General features: G+C 41.3%; 2 protein-coding genes across 4 annotated transcripts; both read right to left on the reverse strand.

Annotated features, from left to right (window-relative positions):
- Positions 1–1,023: 1,023 nt before the first annotated feature.
- Positions 1,024–3,842, reverse strand: LOC120103703 (transcription factor DIVARICATA-like). 3 transcript variants are annotated; one of them, XM_008787198.4, is made up of 3 exons: positions 3,402–3,842; positions 2,636–3,240; positions 1,024–2,315 (listed from the first exon to the last, which is right to left on the reverse strand). In XM_008787198.4, the coding sequence occupies exons 2-3, from the start codon at positions 3,061–3,063 to the stop codon at positions 1,838–1,840; spliced, it is 906 nt and encodes a 301-aa protein (XP_008785420.1). In that variant the 5' UTR covers positions 3,064–3,240; positions 3,402–3,842; the 3' UTR covers positions 1,024–1,837. The 3 variants fall into 3 exon arrangements, with proteins under 3 accessions (XP_008785420.1, XP_038978515.1, XP_008785419.1); XM_039122587.1 differs by having other exon boundaries at positions 1,024–1,511; positions 1,978–2,315; positions 2,636–3,841; XM_008787197.4 differs by having other exon boundaries at positions 2,636–3,842.
- Positions 3,843–8,790: 4,948 nt separating this feature from the next.
- Positions 8,791–11,701, reverse strand: LOC103704059 (laccase-22). Its single transcript, XM_008787201.3, has 6 exons — positions 11,572–11,701; positions 10,948–11,099; positions 10,597–10,841; positions 10,346–10,477; positions 9,320–10,237; positions 8,791–9,223 (listed from the first exon to the last, which is right to left on the reverse strand). The coding sequence occupies exons 1-6, from the start codon at positions 11,656–11,658 to the stop codon at positions 9,093–9,095; spliced, it is 1,665 nt and encodes a 554-aa protein (XP_008785423.2). The 5' UTR covers positions 11,659–11,701; the 3' UTR covers positions 8,791–9,092.
- Between the last annotated feature and the right edge of the window lie 5,937 nt (positions 11,702–17,638).

Consider the following 17,638-nt stretch of genomic DNA (forward strand, 5'->3'; position numbering starts at 1 on the left):
AAACAACGGGCGATTAGTAAATTGGATGATGACAAATCGACAGAATGTTGGATGCTGCATCTAGTAGGATTTCACTCAGCTCGAGTTCACCTGCTCCACTTGACCCACAATAATATGGATTTAGGCTTAAGGTTCTTAGCTTCTTAAGACCAACTTCCCGACCGCATAACAAGGAAAGTTGGTAAAAGAAAGATTTCAAATCATAAAGTGCAGCATGAGGTTCACTAATTAATTGTCCCATGTAGCTTTCCATCATTAGGTACAGTATACATTATACCAAGATACTCTTGCCGTCTGCTCAAGGAAAGCATGTAATTAATTAGATTAAGATTCCAGTTCAGAAAGAGTTGAGAGAACATTTGAGGCCCACAAACCATGGATTAACCCATAACAAACATACATTCTTTGGCACTAAATTACATACTCGGATGATAAGATAGGCTGCATAGAGATTTGATGCATTTTAGCTAGAGGCAAAAATGAAACAACAGACAACCGGAGTAATATCTTGTGTGTGTTCATCCACTTCTATACAAGAGATCAACCTATGTCCTAGGGTGCCTTCCTGAAGAGGATAAAGAGCGGAACCAGGGAAAGGAGAATGGATGAAGCATGAGATGCTTATCAAGTGGAATGCAGACTCAGCACCAACTATTTTTAATGGTCGAGCTCAGTCAACAATGTCATATTAGAGGATTAAAACAGTAAACCTAAAGACTATGGAGACAGAATCTCTGCATGAGGGTCAAATTCCATCCAAAGAGAGCAACCAGAAGCATTAAGTGGATGCACAAGGGAATACTCTCTGAGTGTGACTAAGACAAGTTGAGCAATGCACATGACACGCATAAACTAGTTTAGCATTTGGGGTCAGAGCCTCCACATTTGCACAAAACCTCATATAAAGTGTAAATTGAACAGGATATCATTGCCGTAGAACTCCAGTTGAGGGTTACTGCAAACAATGAATAGAGAATTGGAAGTATTCCACAAATTAGTAACTACTCTGCAGGATAAAATGGATACAGCAGTAAAAATCTGCGGAGACTCGGACACATCTTTTACCAGAAAAGGTATTTATCCATTGTTTTGAATATTGTTTATAAAAGAGCCAGTGAGAGGAAGATGCCGCGTAAAGCTCAAACTACATAACAATGTGACAAAGGTCAATAAGCCATGACTGCTGCAAATACATATGACAGATGAAATAAGAAATACTAACATAGACAGCTAAATCATTTGACTCTGGACTTTCCAGTCTATCTTTATACCACAACAGCTTACATACAGATCCGCTTAAAACATCTGAGAGACAACAAGCAAGCAACATGACATAGGCCTCCAATTCGTACCTCAACAATCGTACCATGAAGTATGCACATTCTCCACGAATCTGAAGCTAGCTTCTTCTGGCCAGCACCCGAACAGGAAAGGCTGCCATAATACTCCTATGCAGATCTCTTGGAAACTAAGCACTTAACCAAGAGAAGTCTTCATAAGGGGTATGATACCTACACGAGCATGGAGCATTCTAAGCTAAGACTATCAGATGGCAATGCGACATCAAGTGAATGTCTTGATGCCATTATATTCTTGAGTTCTGTACCTTAGAATGGCAAATTATACAAAGAAGAAAAAGAAAAATCATAAGGCCCATCTACGAAAATATCACAGTATTGACATATTGACAGCATTGGAAATACATACTCTATCATTCCATTTCAGCCCCAAAAGGCCTGAATTTAATGATCCAAGTAACCCCATCCCCTCCCCACTCCCCACCCAAAAGATGTCCATAGACAATTATTGTCTACAGGAGTGCACATTCTCCATTTTCTTATCCATGAGGGTGCATTTGAAATAGCATACTATGGTCTGCAACCATTGAATCTTGAAGGATGCCTCTTTGAGAATTTTGAGCTGGTAATTTCATCCCATATGAAGTAATTTCATAAGGTGGGTGCATGAATGGATTACCATGTGCCGATGGGCTAAAGACAGCAGCTGCTTCATTAGGCTGATTTGAATCGACTATGACCGAGAACTGGTCAGAGATTCCAGTGGTAGCAGCAGAACTCGATCGCTTGGCAAGCATGGATGCCTGAGATGGTGAAGGAGGCCCATTGTTCAGCAAGTTGACTGTCGTGATGTCATGGATGCTGGACCTCCTCTTATCTTTTCCACCTGAATTGAGCCTGATGAAATACTTTTGTGCATGGCTAGCCACTTGGGTAGGCGTCCTGGTGGTGACAAAATTGCGTGATATGTTTCTCCAATCCCCTTTCCCATATTTCTGGAGACCCAGTAGAAATAGCCTGCCAAGCAAAATTTTTCACCATCAGCAAATATGATCCCAGAAACAAACTAAGCTAGTATCAGAACTAACATCAAACGTAAAAATCCCATTGTCCCTCTTAAGGACTACTTCCTGCATCCAGATCAAAACATAGATGGATACTTAAATGCACATTAGTAAATTATCAAAACAAGGGCAGCATCTGCAAGATCACATCATTTTAGTTTCCAAAAAAAAAGAAATAATAATTAAAGATGATGATGTACATGGTATAATCTTCTCAAACACATGCAATCATGTTAAAATGCCATGACAAACGGGGTTTAAACGGGAGTTTACTTGTGCTCCTCTTCAGTCCAAGGGACTCCTTTCTTCCTCTCCTGATCCGGCCTCCCTCCTGACCTCTTCCCGCCGACGCAGTAGGATGGCTTCAACCGTTCATACCCATGGCTGTTCTCCCAATCCAACGTAAAAGACGAAGAGCTGTAGCCAGGAAACGGGATCAGCCCAGCTTCTATGTGGCTCACGTCGTCCTCCAAGTCCTTGTAATGGGAGATGATATCCCGCACCGACTTCCCCGGGATCATGGCCGCCACCCTCTCCCATCGGTCGGGGGTGTCCCTGTCGAAGCGCGCTAGGGCATCCTCGAAGCGCTTGTTCTCCTCTTGGGTCCAAGCCCCGCTCCTCTTCGGGCCGGGAAGCCAACTTGAGTTGGGGAAGTACGGGGCCCTTGGGGTGAGAACTTCCATCCAAGAGTTCGTCACCATTTCCAGGTCTTCTGATCGTTTATCTACTCAAAATCAAACCTTGGACGGATTCTCCGATAGCAGAGCACACAGAGGGCAGATCCAGTGGAAGCAACGGGGGAAAGTTATAGTTTTTCCCGAAGGAATCGGAACAGATAACCCACCCTTCCGAAACTAAAGAGAATCTATAAACAAATTCTGCAAAGGATAGACCTCGATCAGAAATCAATCGAATACTCAATTCAAGAACATTTCTTTTACTGAAAACAAGGAGAGAGTCTCAACCATCGATGGATTACAAGGACAAAAAACCCAAAATTTCAAGTCCAAAACATGAACCTAAAGCTCCCACGGAGTACCTATTCAAGAACAACGCGAACCCAAAACCCCTGCAAACCCCCGGACCACCCACCAGCAGAGAGAATTCGATCAGGGTAAAAGACCAGAGAGCAGCAGCAATCGAGTAGCCAAGAGGGTATAGACCCAACTTTGGATGTGAATCCGAGGAGAAGAAGCGAAAAAAGGAGGCGCAAGAGCAATCTTTGGATGTATAAAGGGAGCAGAAAGAAGGAAAGAAGGGGAAAGAATAGGGGTGGGGGATGCAAGGAAGGAAGGGATCCAAACCCCGATCTATTCCTCTCCACCGTCTCTTTATTTTATTGTTTTTATCTTGTTTGGAGATCTAAAAACAAAGAAAGTGGAAAGGAGGGAAGGAAGGCTGCGATTGGGCCGTCGAGGAGTTTGTGGCCACTCATCCACAGATTCTCCCCGCGGTTTCTTTACATGCAGACTGGCGGACGATCATCAAACCGCTTGCTCCGAAGACTGAGTATATATTATTTTGGTTAAATAAATCTCAAATCCTCATATTATTTTATGAAAGATAAAAATTATTTCCTTTCTTTCGAAGATTAACTATATATTATTTCGGTTAAATAAATATCCAGTCTCATGTTATTTTGGAAAGATCAAACTAATTTCCTTTTCGTGGATGACTAGACTAATTATAACTAACAATTATTATTGTTTAACTGAGCACATCTACAATTCTCCCATTAACTGAGCTGGAGAGCAAATTATTTGTAGAAATTGAAGTATCATGCAACATTATATAATTTTTTTAAAATTTTATTTTATATTGGCTCAAGTAATCACCACTTTTTCTTTTTTTTTTTTTGTCGCTTGGACAAGCATTTCACACTTCCTCATCACTACTGTCCCTTCTCCCCACCTATTTTTGGCCTCCCCACCAATATGACAAGATGCGTCCATTAATGAAAGCTCTTATGTTTGTCCTTTGTTCGATAAAATTTAATGAAGGACGGAAGAGTGGATTAGCGAAGTTTGTTCCGTGCATCGCTCAGAAGATTTGGACGTTTTGGCTCGGGTCCTCGCAGTTTGCCTACGTCACCTATTATGAAAAAAAGTATTTCAAAATTTAAATGCTTAACCTCCTTTAAGTTGAAAGATGTTGCAATTGCTGGAATTCAATTTTGAACAAGGATAAAATATCCTACAATCATTATATTTATAATTTTTAAAATTATAATAACTATTACAAATATTAATTATTTATATATATCTAAAACTTTCTTTAGTAATGAAATTAAATTCTTTTACTTCTTTTAGTAATTTTTGCAATTCAAACTTTTCTTATCACAATTTTTATGTTAAATTTTTTCATTTGAACAATCAATACCTTTGAAAGAAAGTTTTAATTTTCAAAATCTAAAATGTATGAATAAATAGATAAATTCAGGATTTTTAGATTTAAAATATTCAAATATAATCTGCATTACATGCAAGCATAAGGATTCATGGCAATTATACATAAATTACAAAATATGATTGCGGATATAGATTAAGTGGTTTCGAAACATACAAATAATTGGATCTCTTGCAAGTAACGTGGCATTTGGAATTGTTGTGCCAAATATTTATACACTTATGGGCCCTAAAATATAATTCAACACCTGCAAAATACAATAACTGCAAAAAAAAAAAAAAAGCTTTATGAATTCAAATGGTTCAGATTTACATGAGCAAAGAGCCATGCCATTGCACATTTTTGACCTAACAAAATATGTAAGTTCGAGATTACAATATAATAATTTTTATGTATGGAATTAAAACATCAGGTATATAATCTAGAATCAATAAAAAGATATTTTTTTTATTTCTCAGGGTGGTAAGATCACATGCTTAGCTCGTTGGTCTTATGATTAAGTCTTTTTAGTTGAAAGATAACACCTTAATTTTGTTTTTTTTTTGAGCTAAACGTAGACACCACATCATGATTTTAATATTAATCGCCATTTTTTGGGTTCCTAATTTGGTTGGAGCCCGTCCCAATGCTCTCAAACATGAAAAGTTGAGAACCCCATAGTTCGAACATGTGGAGTTCAACCTGGACAAGTTTTGCTATAGGAGAGCCTATGAGCTTCAACAAATCAATCTTTACCTTAAAAAAAAAAAAAACTTCAACAAATAAATCAACCCAAACACTTTGGAAAAACATGATGAATACAGGAGAACTTATATCACGCAGACCAACTATTTTTTACAAGATCAGCAGATATATATGGCAATTTGCCCTATCTCTTTATGTATTCAATCCAACCTAATTTTAATAAGGTGGGTTTTATTTGATATAAAATAAATCTTTATAGTCATGTGTACAGCAGAATTATTAGACGATTAACAATATAGTCATGTGCTAGTGAAGTACATAATAATGAAAGGAAGCGTCAAAACCATGACCAAGAACATTAATGAGTTTGCGTCCTTTTTTTTTTTTTTTTTTTTGCTAAAGATGAGTTTGTGTCCTTTGCAGGCACCATTGGCCGCCATTCTGCTTTGGTCTTTATTTACTTATAACAAAGAAAAGGAAAGGTTATGGAAATTTGTACCTGTATATGAAACTGGGTCAGATTTTTTTTTTTTTATGGAGAAAAGGAAACAAAATGCCAAACAAAACGTATTTATTTATTTATTTATTTATTAAATTATAATCATAAAAATCTTTATAGGGCCGTTGGTGTTTTATTTATTTATTAATTATGAAAACTGGTTATAATAATCTGAATAGGGCCCGCGATGGCATCCGCCCAACTTGCAAGTTCACCGCGTGGCTTTCGAGTCAGAGAATCCATTTAATATGTAGAATGGTAGGTCTAACCGTAACCATTATGAGTTCATATTTTTCCAATTCTAGGTATCGATAGAAGTATACATCGGATGATCGGAGATCCAGCCGCGATGATCGCATTTAATGATTCTGATCATGAATCTCCGGTCGTCCAGATCGAACTTAATACAGGAACTGGGCGATTTGAATGCCGTCCCGTCCCATCCCCACCGGTAATTGCGAGGTCCCGGGTGAATAGGTTAAAGGGCGTGAAGCCCGTGGTCTCTAAATTCGTTGTTCTTTAGCGACCCTCTCGTTAACGAACGGTCAGGAAACCATATGCGTGATGCAGCAAAATGGCAGGAGTGGGCCCTACCTTGTTTCCATAAATGGAAAAGAATCTTTGGTTTTCCGCACACTGGGGACGGCCAAAGTGTCACGTTCGAGCGCGAATCCCCTGCGGTGCAGGATTTCAGTGCTGCAGTCGCCATCAAAAAAAATGGACGGTCATCAACAACAGGCACCGAAGACCGCGGCAACACCGCGCCCCGCAGGGCACCCTGGGCGGTTAGCACTTAGCGCGCTCCGCTAGCCGTGTTTCCGCACTTAAGATCGATCACATTTTAGTAGTTAAATCAATGTTCCTTGCCGCCATCTCTGACCTTATTATTATTTTTTTTTTTTGGTGATGCCGATCTTTGCCACCTCTAAGCTGCTGCCATTAACAGAGTTTCAAAAAAACTAATTGAGTCGGATACAGACATCATTCCATCCATTAAGCTGGGAGTTAAGGTACCATCACATCTAATCCAATAAGACGGGGAAAGGAGAAGATTCCCCTTGCCCGTGGGGGGTGCATTAAGTGGAGGAGGCCACCACTCCAGCTATTCAACTAGAGGGGGGCTGGGGACTCGAGGTGGTCCAGCCTGTTCTCGTTATTGGGTTGGGATCCACTTGGGGAAGGTGGGCGTGGGGTTGCTGCCCCATCATCAGAAAACCATGAAGCCCAGCTCATCATCATCTCCCCACTCTTATAAACGCAGACAAAGGTAAAGGCAAACTCAAACACAGACACCCTCTTGTTCACGAAAAGCTTGTTGGACTTTTGGTGCACTCACCAAATTAAGAGCCTTCTTGGTTGGGAAACAATAGAAACAGCTCGCTTTCCTCGATTTGTTTCACTTCACACCAAGAGATGATGTTCTTCTTTCCTTCCACTATTATTAGCGTAATGAGAGAAGGATCTTAGAATCGTGCCGACGAGTGGGCCCGCAATATAAAAAACTATATTCCAGAGGAAGCCCAGTGGACTCATGGGGATGTGGACACCGAAACAATTTGTCGCCCTAATGCACGAACTGAGTTTGAGATCTGATGCAATTTGGGTTCAAACTAGTCCACTAGCGTACCGTTAATCATAAGAATCCATTTTGTGACAGCGATTCAGCACTCCAAGCCCATAGTGGATGTGCAGGATGGTTTGATTTATTAGGTTGCGTCTAGTCACGGAATAAAATTGAAGAGAACAAAATAGTTGTTCTTTTTTTTTTCGATTTAGAGGATGAAAAAAGTTATTGGGGCACTGACTGTAAAAAGGGGTGGATTTATTCTGCAGGATAAGTGCCTTTTGACATTAAGTTGCAGGGAATAAAGCGAGGGAATAGATTATATTTAATATGCTCTGGAATTCGTGATAATTTTGATTTTTGTCGCAAAGACAAAATTACCTTCCCCTTTTTTCTTGTATACCTAACAGTGGAAAGAAAAAAAATGGAGAGATAATATAGCAATTAGCTTATGATGTGGGAGGAAATGATCTATTCCATCCTTTTATATGGAATAGACTTATTCTTCAAGTGTCGGGAATATCTTCTTATGCATCGTAACAAGGGAATAGGTTATTCCACAGGGTCTAACGGATGGTTCCGCTGGATAAGGGAGCGAATAGGGGAGTTATCCCTCTCTCGTTCCCCATCCAAATGCTGCTTTAAAGTCGATGACTCATGATCATGGAAGTGGTTCGGCTATTTCATTTTATATGACGTATGTAGCCCCGGGAGTTGACTTTAGAACACCGGCCATTACACCGAGATCCACAAGCCAAGTCCATCATACATGTCGCAAAGCCAATCTCATGACAGCTGCAAAAGTACATGGTCCGAGCTGACATAAGATGACAGCATTATAAAACTTGTCAACGGAGCTTTGACCCATCAGCTTAATTACCAAGATATCTCGTCTCCACAAATTAGAAAAGCAACTCTTATTCCGCTATCAAATTCATCAGGAAGTTCGACAGGATGGTAAAGCCCATTTGACCGCCATGCCATCTTCTCGGCGCACGACTGCATGTGCCGGATTTCTGAACTCAAACCGGAGAGGCTGCATTTTTAGCATATTTTTCATATGGATTTTATTGCATTTTTTACTTACCTAATTATAACATGCTACAAAATGGTTTTGGTTTTCTGCTGATAGAAGATGCATAGATGTGTTTCTTAGAATCATTACATAAGGATATATATCTGGACACGAGGCCGTAAATCTCCATGGAAACATGCTTCTTTCGTAATAATCCCAAGTTTGAAGTAGATTTCGCATAAGAAGCATAAGATTACGCATTGATGAGTGTCAATAATGTCTTTCATTATCCTTTAAATTGTTGACAATTGCATTCAAACAACGATCAAATTATATTCGTACATAATTCAATCAATCCAGAAAAAAGGAAAAGAAAAAAGAAAAGCACTCCAAGATTAAAAAGGAGTCCTAGATTATTTCACCCTTGGACCTCTACGACTATTCCCGTCCCCCTCTTTCTCACGGAACTGAACGACTCCTCTTCCGGACATTGGCTCTTCCCCCGATCCTAGCTTGAGAAAATTAGAGAGCATGATTTTTATTAGGTGGGCTTGGGCCGTCCCTAACAAGGTGGAAGATCTTTCGGGGGCGGTAGCAGAGACTCGTTCGGCCCTTTCCCGTTGTCCACCACAAACGCCATCTTTAGCCCCCACGTTGTGTGCACCTCCAAATGGCAATGCATGAACCAAACACCTGCATCCACGGCAAAGCATAAGAATTATATATATCCAGGCTGAAAACTCCTTCACTAACTGATATAACATGATGATTTGCGAACATTTTACAGACCTGGGTTATCCGCCCTGAATCTTATGGCAGTCCATCCCCCAGAGGGGACTCCGATGGTGTTCCTTTCAACGGGATCGACGAGATTGAACTTGGAGGGAGACCTCTTTGGATTATAATTCCCGAGACCCCTTCCGACCGCGAAGAAATTGAAGCCGTGCAGATGGATGGGGTGGTTCTCCGGTGCGATAATCCCCGTGTCCTGGAGAACCAGTTGCACAGTGGAATTGAAAGGAAGGCGATAGACCCGAGTCCCGGTCATGGTCCCCAGGTTCCTGGGGCCGCTGCCGGTGTAGTTGAAAGCTATCGGCGGCTTGCCCGGGAAGTCGTCGGTGAACACCCCACTTACGTTGAAATAATGAGCTTGGAGGATGGCGGTGGTCGGCATGGTGAAGCTCACGTTGTTCATGTCGGCCACGACCCGGCTCCCATTAACGCACGTCGGGCACGGGTTGACGCCCAGACCCACGGTGAAGAGAAGGGAGTGGTCCACCGTCGATGGCACTCTGGCGGGATACTGCTTGGAGTTTAGGCTGCGGAGGGAATCGATGAAGTTGGAGGCGACAGGGGTCGCATTCTGAGGTGGTGGTTTGATGGCGGTGAGGGCGGAGGCGGCCACGGTGTTGGTGTAGTGCACGACGGCCATGGCGGTCTGGTTGTCCACCGCGATCGGGGAGTCCATGAAAGGGGAGGCGGTGACCAGGTACCTGCCGGCCCCCTGATCGGCGGTGAGAAGGACGTTGGTGGTCTGGCCCGGGGTGATGAGTATGGTGTCGGTCTTGAAGGGCTTGGTGTAGGTGGCATCGACCTCGACGACGGTCATCTGGTGGCCGGCCACCCTGAAGAAGAGTTCCTCATTGAGAGCAGCGTTGACGATTCGCAGCATGTATGTCCTGCCGCTGTCCACTTTTAGCTGGAACCCTGCAACGAGGTCCACATCAGACTAAACTGCTTAAGGTGCATTTGCCACTGATGAATGAATCCCTTCTTCCGGGAAGAACAAAAAAAAAACCCAAGCATGCATACTACCTTTGGAAGCAGGACAAGCGGACATAGGGCCTGGATGACCGTTGATCGTGTGAGCATCGGAGACATTGGGTGCGAGACCGGATTTCAGAGCCTGGTTGATGACGGCTTCCGTGTCCGACTTCCACCATTCACCTGGAGTTTGCAGCAAGGAAACCATTATTAGTGGGAAACTGACCTCTTTTCTGCCAATTGTAATTTTATCAGGGAGGATCGGATTCATAATTCGTAAACGATACGAGGTGTCGACTTACCCAAGATGATGACCTCCTCCTTATGTGGAGTGGGGAAGGGATAGGGAACATGGAGCTTGGGCAAGATGACGATAGCACCGTGAACGGTGACCCTGAGCCATAGGATGTGCGCATGCCAGAAGAGGGTGCCCCTCTGGCCCGTGATGGTGAAGTTGTACGCATAGCTGTTGCCTGGCTGAATCGGGCACTGAGTGATGTAGGCCGGCCCGTCGGCCCAACCTGTCCGAAGCTGCCTCACTCCGTGCCTGCAGGCCCAATTTACGACGCCTCATTAGTTCGGAAAATCTTTTATCATCTGTCTTAAGTGAGCCGTTTTGTGATTCGATCCCCACGAGGACGAAGAGTACTCACCAATGGATGGTAACATTGTACTTGACATGGTTGACAACCTTGACGAGCACATTATCGCCTTCTCTAGCATACAGGGTCGGGCCTGGGAATCGGCCATTCACGGTCACGATCGGTTTGGTGGAGCAGAGACGGGTCGCATTTTTCATCACCACCTGCATAAGGCCCGTCGTGGTAGTTTAAAAACGTTGGTTTTAAAGCTGATCCATGATTAGCTTTTGAATATGGTCAGATGTTGGGCTGACCTACCGGCCCAAATAATGGATCGTCCCCTCAGAAAGATGGAAAACAGATGTGGGGTCATGAATAAGAATATGTGGAAGACTTTCGTCACAAAAGGTAAAAGATTAGAGAAAAAGTTCAAAAAGTATGGGCATTGTTAGATATAACAGTCTTTTTTTTAAAAAAAAGAGAGTTAATTTTAATGTTTTACTTGGGTATGTAATACTCATAGGTTAACGAAGCATGCAATTATTATAGTGCATCTTCTCCACCACCAGCGACGCAGTCGGGATCTATCGAGAAGTTATTAATGCAGAAACAACGAAGCATGACATATTGTCAGCAAATTTCATGGCTGCACCTTTACAATGCGACCGAGGTTGGATTTGGAAGGCAACTACTTACATTGAACTTGTAGTGTCGAGTCCTCCCATCAACGAGCACTGGAAGCAAGCATGCCGCCAGCACCAAGGCTCTGATAAAGGACAACATCTTCCCTGTTCTTCTCTCTCTGTGTGTGTGTGTGTGGGGTACAATCGCTTTGCATACGAAGGACCGGCCATCGCATCCTTATAAGAGGATGGGGATTCTAGCTGCCAGGTCATTTTTAATTTTAGGTGGCCGGGAACCTTGATCGACAAGGATTTGGTGGAATAACCAAACACTACCTCGGGATTACTTGAATCCCACATAAAGTTCGTATGTATCTTCGCTGGCGCGTGATGTCGCTTTCCATTGGTTAAAAGATCGGCTTCCTGTCGAAGCAATTCATGTAAACAAGTTAGCATTCACGAGACATGGTTAATTTTGATATTAGGAACCCAATTAGTTCGTGGCAAAAATAAAAAAATAAAAACATGAACAACAGAAAAATTTATATTAGACACCGACAAGTCTAATTTTTACCGACTGCAAATTGGAATATAATATAATATTTTCAATCTTTTAGATAAAATAAAGTAAGATCTTTTCATTTTTTTGAAAATATAATAGATATTTTATCTTTTTTTAAAAAACATAAATGATCAATCAAATATAAGCCAGTATGCCATTTTTATATGGCCAATCAAACATACAAAAACCATATTTCCGTCATCATATTCTAGCAAAATAGAAATTTTTTCCACGTGTAAAACGAGTCTTGGGATGGCTTGTCTTTAAATCTATTCCCTAGCTAGCTTGATGGTGCACTTGGATGGAAAGAACCGACCCGGTACGTATCACTAGCATGAGGTAGCAATTAGGTCATCCCTGGTTAATTAGTGGCTGCCTTCCGGTCGGTGTCGTCTTCTCGATCGGTAGCTGAAGGCGTGGGTGGAAAGGATCAATATATCCCGGCCTGCTCTTCCATTCAAGCAATCAATCGAGCAACCGCAACCAAGATAGAGCTATCTTATCCACAAGAATACAATGATGCGATGGCAAATGTGAGGACTAATATTCCTCACTACTTACTTTCATTTCAGAGGTGAAGCATTGCATGCCCACTGGCCCCGCCTGCCGACTTGTGACAAAATTTGCTGCGGACGGAATGTTTTTTTTTTTTTTTTTTTTTTTTTTTTTGCTAGCAACGGGCATATCATACTACACGGGTACGAATACACCCAGCAGAATCTGCAAACAAAAGGTCCCGGAATGCACCGGGCAAGTCATCCACCCCAACCCATAGGGTGCTTCCTGAGTGGTTCGCCACATACGACGCCACCCAATCAGCTGCCCCATTTGCCTCACGGTATATATGCCTAGCCTGAAAAGTACACCCCTCCCTCACCATCAACCATATATCACGGAGCAAAGGATGAGCCCCTCCACCTCTGTGGGGGCCCTGTCGGACCCAGCCAATCACCGTGGTCGAGTCACCCTCCAAGAGAATGGAACTCGCCCGAAGTACATGTCGTGCATATCGTAAGCCCATCCAAGCCGCCCGTAGCTCAGCCCCAGGGACCGAGGTGTCAAAGATCTGACAACCCCCTGCTGCCACCGTGCTGGAACTCGGCCCCTGATAACAACCCTGCTCCTCCCCTCCTGCCACCATCCCGGACCGAGCCATCAAAATTGACCTTGAGGAAGCTTAGGGGTGGGGGCTCCCAGGTGAAAAACACCGTATGAGAGACTGCCAAAGCAGCATGGGAGCCCCAGATGTCCTGAGCTGTCAAAGGTCTATGATCCGGACCTGCCTGAAAAATCTCAGCTGCCTGTGCCCGCGCCCGCTCCATCACAAATCGTGGGGACAGGCTAGGCTCACCAAAAACTCGACAATGGCTTTGTGCCGTCAATGCATTGCTCGATAAAATATGGTTGAAATGTGCCTATCCGAAGTATACGGGGGAGATTTCGTGCTAGTTTCGAAGCTAAGCTATCCATCTGGTGAAAGCTCGGTGGTGAGAGCTCCTCAACCATTGACGCCACTGACAGAAAACTAACTGGTTGTTGGATCTCACGCTTTGCAAATCCATGCTTCTCAATTGAAATTGTTAGGATGCTCGGACTGCTGGCTGGTTGTTGACTATAAAACAAAATCTCAATTTGGTGTTTTCACACCGACCAGAGAACTATTACATTGTCCCTATATGAAACACAACGATACGTCCCTCTTTAGTTCATCGATTATAATATTAGATAACCTTAAATGACAATAATAGTGTTTTTTTCTATGAAAAGATGTTGGTAAGATATATAGCAATGCACTGCTTGGTGACTTTTCAGGGAGCAAGTGCTCTCAAATGTAACATTTTTAAATAAAGACTGACGTCGAAACTAGAAGGAATCCGAGCGCATTGCGTTCGATTCCAGGCAAGACAAGGGTGCCATGCTAAAATCTCTAGCTCAGCAGTGGCTTGATACAGTGACACATAAATAAACAAGTTTCCCACACTTACATGGTGGACCCATTTATCTTTAGAGCAAAATAAATTTCTAAAATGCCGTTTGTGCCACTTTCAATTTTTATATTTTAAAATCAGAAAAATATATTCATCTTTTTTGAAAATTTTTGATATAATCTATTATTTTTAGAAACATAAATATGATGGTGGTGGCAGTGGAACTGCTAGCAGTGTTAAAGACAACAAAGACAAAGATAGTGTTGGCTATGGGGTAGTAGTAGTATCATGGATGTGGCGACGATTGCTACAATGGCACGGTGATAGTGGTTGGGATATCGGTGAAGCTGCAGAGTCGACAATAATACAACAAAATGAGATAGAGATGCCAATGATGCGGTAAGTGGAGCAATGGTGGCAATAGTGAATATGATGATGCGATGGTAATAGCAATGGTGGCAGAGGTGATGGCTGTGATGGTGTTAATGCAAGATGGTAATGGTGGAGGCGATATTAGTAATGGTAGTGAAAAATAAGTTTCTTGTTTATAAAAATACTAAAAGTAAGAATTTCTTACTTTCAATTCTATAAAAAAATAAAATATTTTTAAAAATTAAAATAATATTAAATATGTTTTTGGTATTATTTTTTATTTTTATTTTTTAATTATGAACTAAGAAAACCAATTAGAAGATAGGCAGCTTCATCGTTCCAACACTCCACCTCCATCGTTTGATAGGGGCTAACAGGATTATTACAAAAATACGATGATGAGCAATCTAATTCGAAATCATGCATCTCCACGTGCCGCAATCAACTATTTACTTATTTATTTTTTCCAATAGATTAGTCAATGGAAGCATCCGGCATTAGCGATGTGAGATCTATCATTGCTACATATTTGGATCACAATAACTATTCTATAAATCTATTGTATCCATTGTACACAACTAAAATAGAAGCTTTATGACTCAATTGGATCAACAAATCAAAAAAAGATTGGGCCACATTGTCAATTTTTTGCGTATCAAATTTAAATTAAATATATATACTTAAATTAGTAAAATATGTTTTAGTAATTAAATTAGTAAAATATGTTGAGTTGTTGTTTGATTTTCAGACGAGAATTTTATAAAAGCGACATGATCTATTTTATAAGAGTTGATATTAATATGATATCATATGACACGATAATATTATTTTTTTTTTGCCATCTTCTTTTATTAAGAACAACTAAATTGTCTTTATTAAATTTTGATCATTTTTTATTAGATTTTTTCAAGTATATACCTTTCTAAATATGCGTAATTGAATGAATACTTTTGCAAAATTGCTATTTACATGTATATCCTTATATTTTTTTTATGCGCGTCTACATATAAGGATATTTTGGTCATTTTAAATTTAAATTATTTATTTTTAACGATGTTAAATGGTATTGGTACATATATAAAAAATAAGTATTTTATAGGAGTACACACGCAAATAGTAATTTTATGAGAATATTTATATAATTTTGTATATTTTGAAGTGTGTATATATAAAAAATCTTATATTTTTATATTGTATTTTAAGAATCGTGGGAAGAAAAAGAAAAATAAGAAAACTAGATCACATGCATAGGTCATTCGTTAGTCCTAATCTGATCACTGGCTCCATGCCTTCATTATCGTCCAAAAACTTCCTCTCAAAAAATAATCGTCCGAAAACTGGAAATAAATATAAGAGATCGGTTTAGTCCGATCACAACCAGCGTCGAGTTAGGCTCAACGATAGAGTGGGAGAGATTTTCAAACCAGTGTGACTTCCTATCAGTTAAGTCCTACACTTTTTTTTTTTTTGGCCGTCTCACCTTCCTCGTTAGTCGTGACTCTTCCTCAATCCTCTGCCTGTGACTGTCGGCACAGCAAACAAGGCATCCTTCGTCGCATTCTCCCACCACTGCCTCACACGGCGATCCAAGGCTACAACTCAACGGACTTCCAATATTAATGATCGGATTTCAATGCTTCCATTTTTTAAAGCACTGGGTTTGACTGGTCAGTATAATCAATTTCCGTCACCGTCCCACCGCTTCATAGGAACACTACGTTCTCTTCAGTGTCCCATATCCGACTGAATGGAAGAGTGTCGCTCAATTTGAAGCTGAAGCCCTTTTAAAAGGCTTAAGCGCTGACCGGACACCAAAATTCTTTCATGGCCCAGGAATCCCTATAAAAGAAAAGACTTAAAAAAAAAATACCACCTCATATTCCACATAGAATTACAGATACTATTCTATATTTTTTACTACTGCAATATCAATCCCCGTATTTTGCATATTGCTATAATATAGTCCACCCTTTTTCCAATTTAGATATAGCTCATCGTATGTGCCTGCTTATGAGTTGATATGGAGTAGTTGTCTAATATGGACTCTTTCTCCTTTTTCTTTTTGAGACAAATGGAAGCTGACATGGTTCTCCTAGCGAAATTCTAACAAAAGAGCGCTCTTCCTCCTTCCCACCGCCTCTCCTCTATAATGCAAGTTCTTATTTCCAAAGATGGCCTCCCAAACCATTAGAATTTAGCGAGAATGAGGCTTTCCTAACCAAATGCTCCCTAACAGCTTTCTCATCCATAGCAAAACCTCTCTCCCTCAAAAGTTCTCATTCTCACCAAGCTCCCAACGCCACACCCCCTGCAATACCTATCAACCAAATCGGTTAAGGTTGTCACGATTGGTAAATATTTCATGATGTGGTATATAGTCATCGACCTGATCTTGATCTTGGTCAAGGTACCTAAACTTGGTATTGCCGACGTGTTCTACGTTAGAGTTAGCTGAAATACCATCCTAGCCAAACTGAGCAATAGGGAAAAGCCATGTGTTTCCTACTTAAGTCCATCATTTTAAAGATAGTGAATGTCTATGAAGGACGTAGCCACGACCTCGGCACAATCGGAACGATTGTTACCATGTGCCTGACTAGGCAGCTGCTATATAAGAGGACACCGACCCTCTCTATATAAGAGGAGAAATGAAGGACCATTAGGTATATTCTTTTCTCCATTCTCTCTCCTAATATTTTGACTCCCTCTTAAACCATTTACTATTTTTCTAAAAAATCCAACTAATTTAAGTATTGGAGGGTCTCCTGCAAGAAAACTTTCTTTCCTATTTTGAGATTTACTTGAGGTTATTATGCCCGAGCTCAAGTTTATTTGCCACCAAACGCTTCCACCAACTCTAGAGCTCAAATCGATACACTTACTGATCTTAGCTCCAAGTACAGTTCGATTCTAGCGGCAACATCCCACATCTCCAATAATGAAGAACTCGACAGAATCCTCCAATTTCCCCTCTTTGCACAAGCCTTGAATCAGAACTGCATAGATAAAGGCATTTGGCACGATCGTCGTCAAACTTTGCTGCTTTGCAGAACCCCTCCCCAACCGTTGCATAAGTCACAACATCAGGCACTGTTCACCTCTCGCGCGTTAACCCAAATAGCTTCATTGCTTCTTGAACCCATCCATTTTTGCAGAGCCCATCAAGCATGGCAACTGCATTGGGGATGAGCCCCGTCTCCTTTTATTTTCTCGAAAGTTTCATCAGCATCTTCAGGTGGGGACTCAGGCACCGTGGAGTTAGGTCTAGATGATTGTTT

The sequence above is a fragment of the Phoenix dactylifera genome, unplaced genomic scaffold (assembly GCF_009389715.1).
Source record: "Phoenix dactylifera cultivar Barhee BC4 unplaced genomic scaffold, palm_55x_up_171113_PBpolish2nd_filt_p 001592F, whole genome shotgun sequence".
Classification (NCBI taxonomy): domain Eukaryota; kingdom Viridiplantae; phylum Streptophyta; class Magnoliopsida; order Arecales; family Arecaceae; genus Phoenix; species Phoenix dactylifera.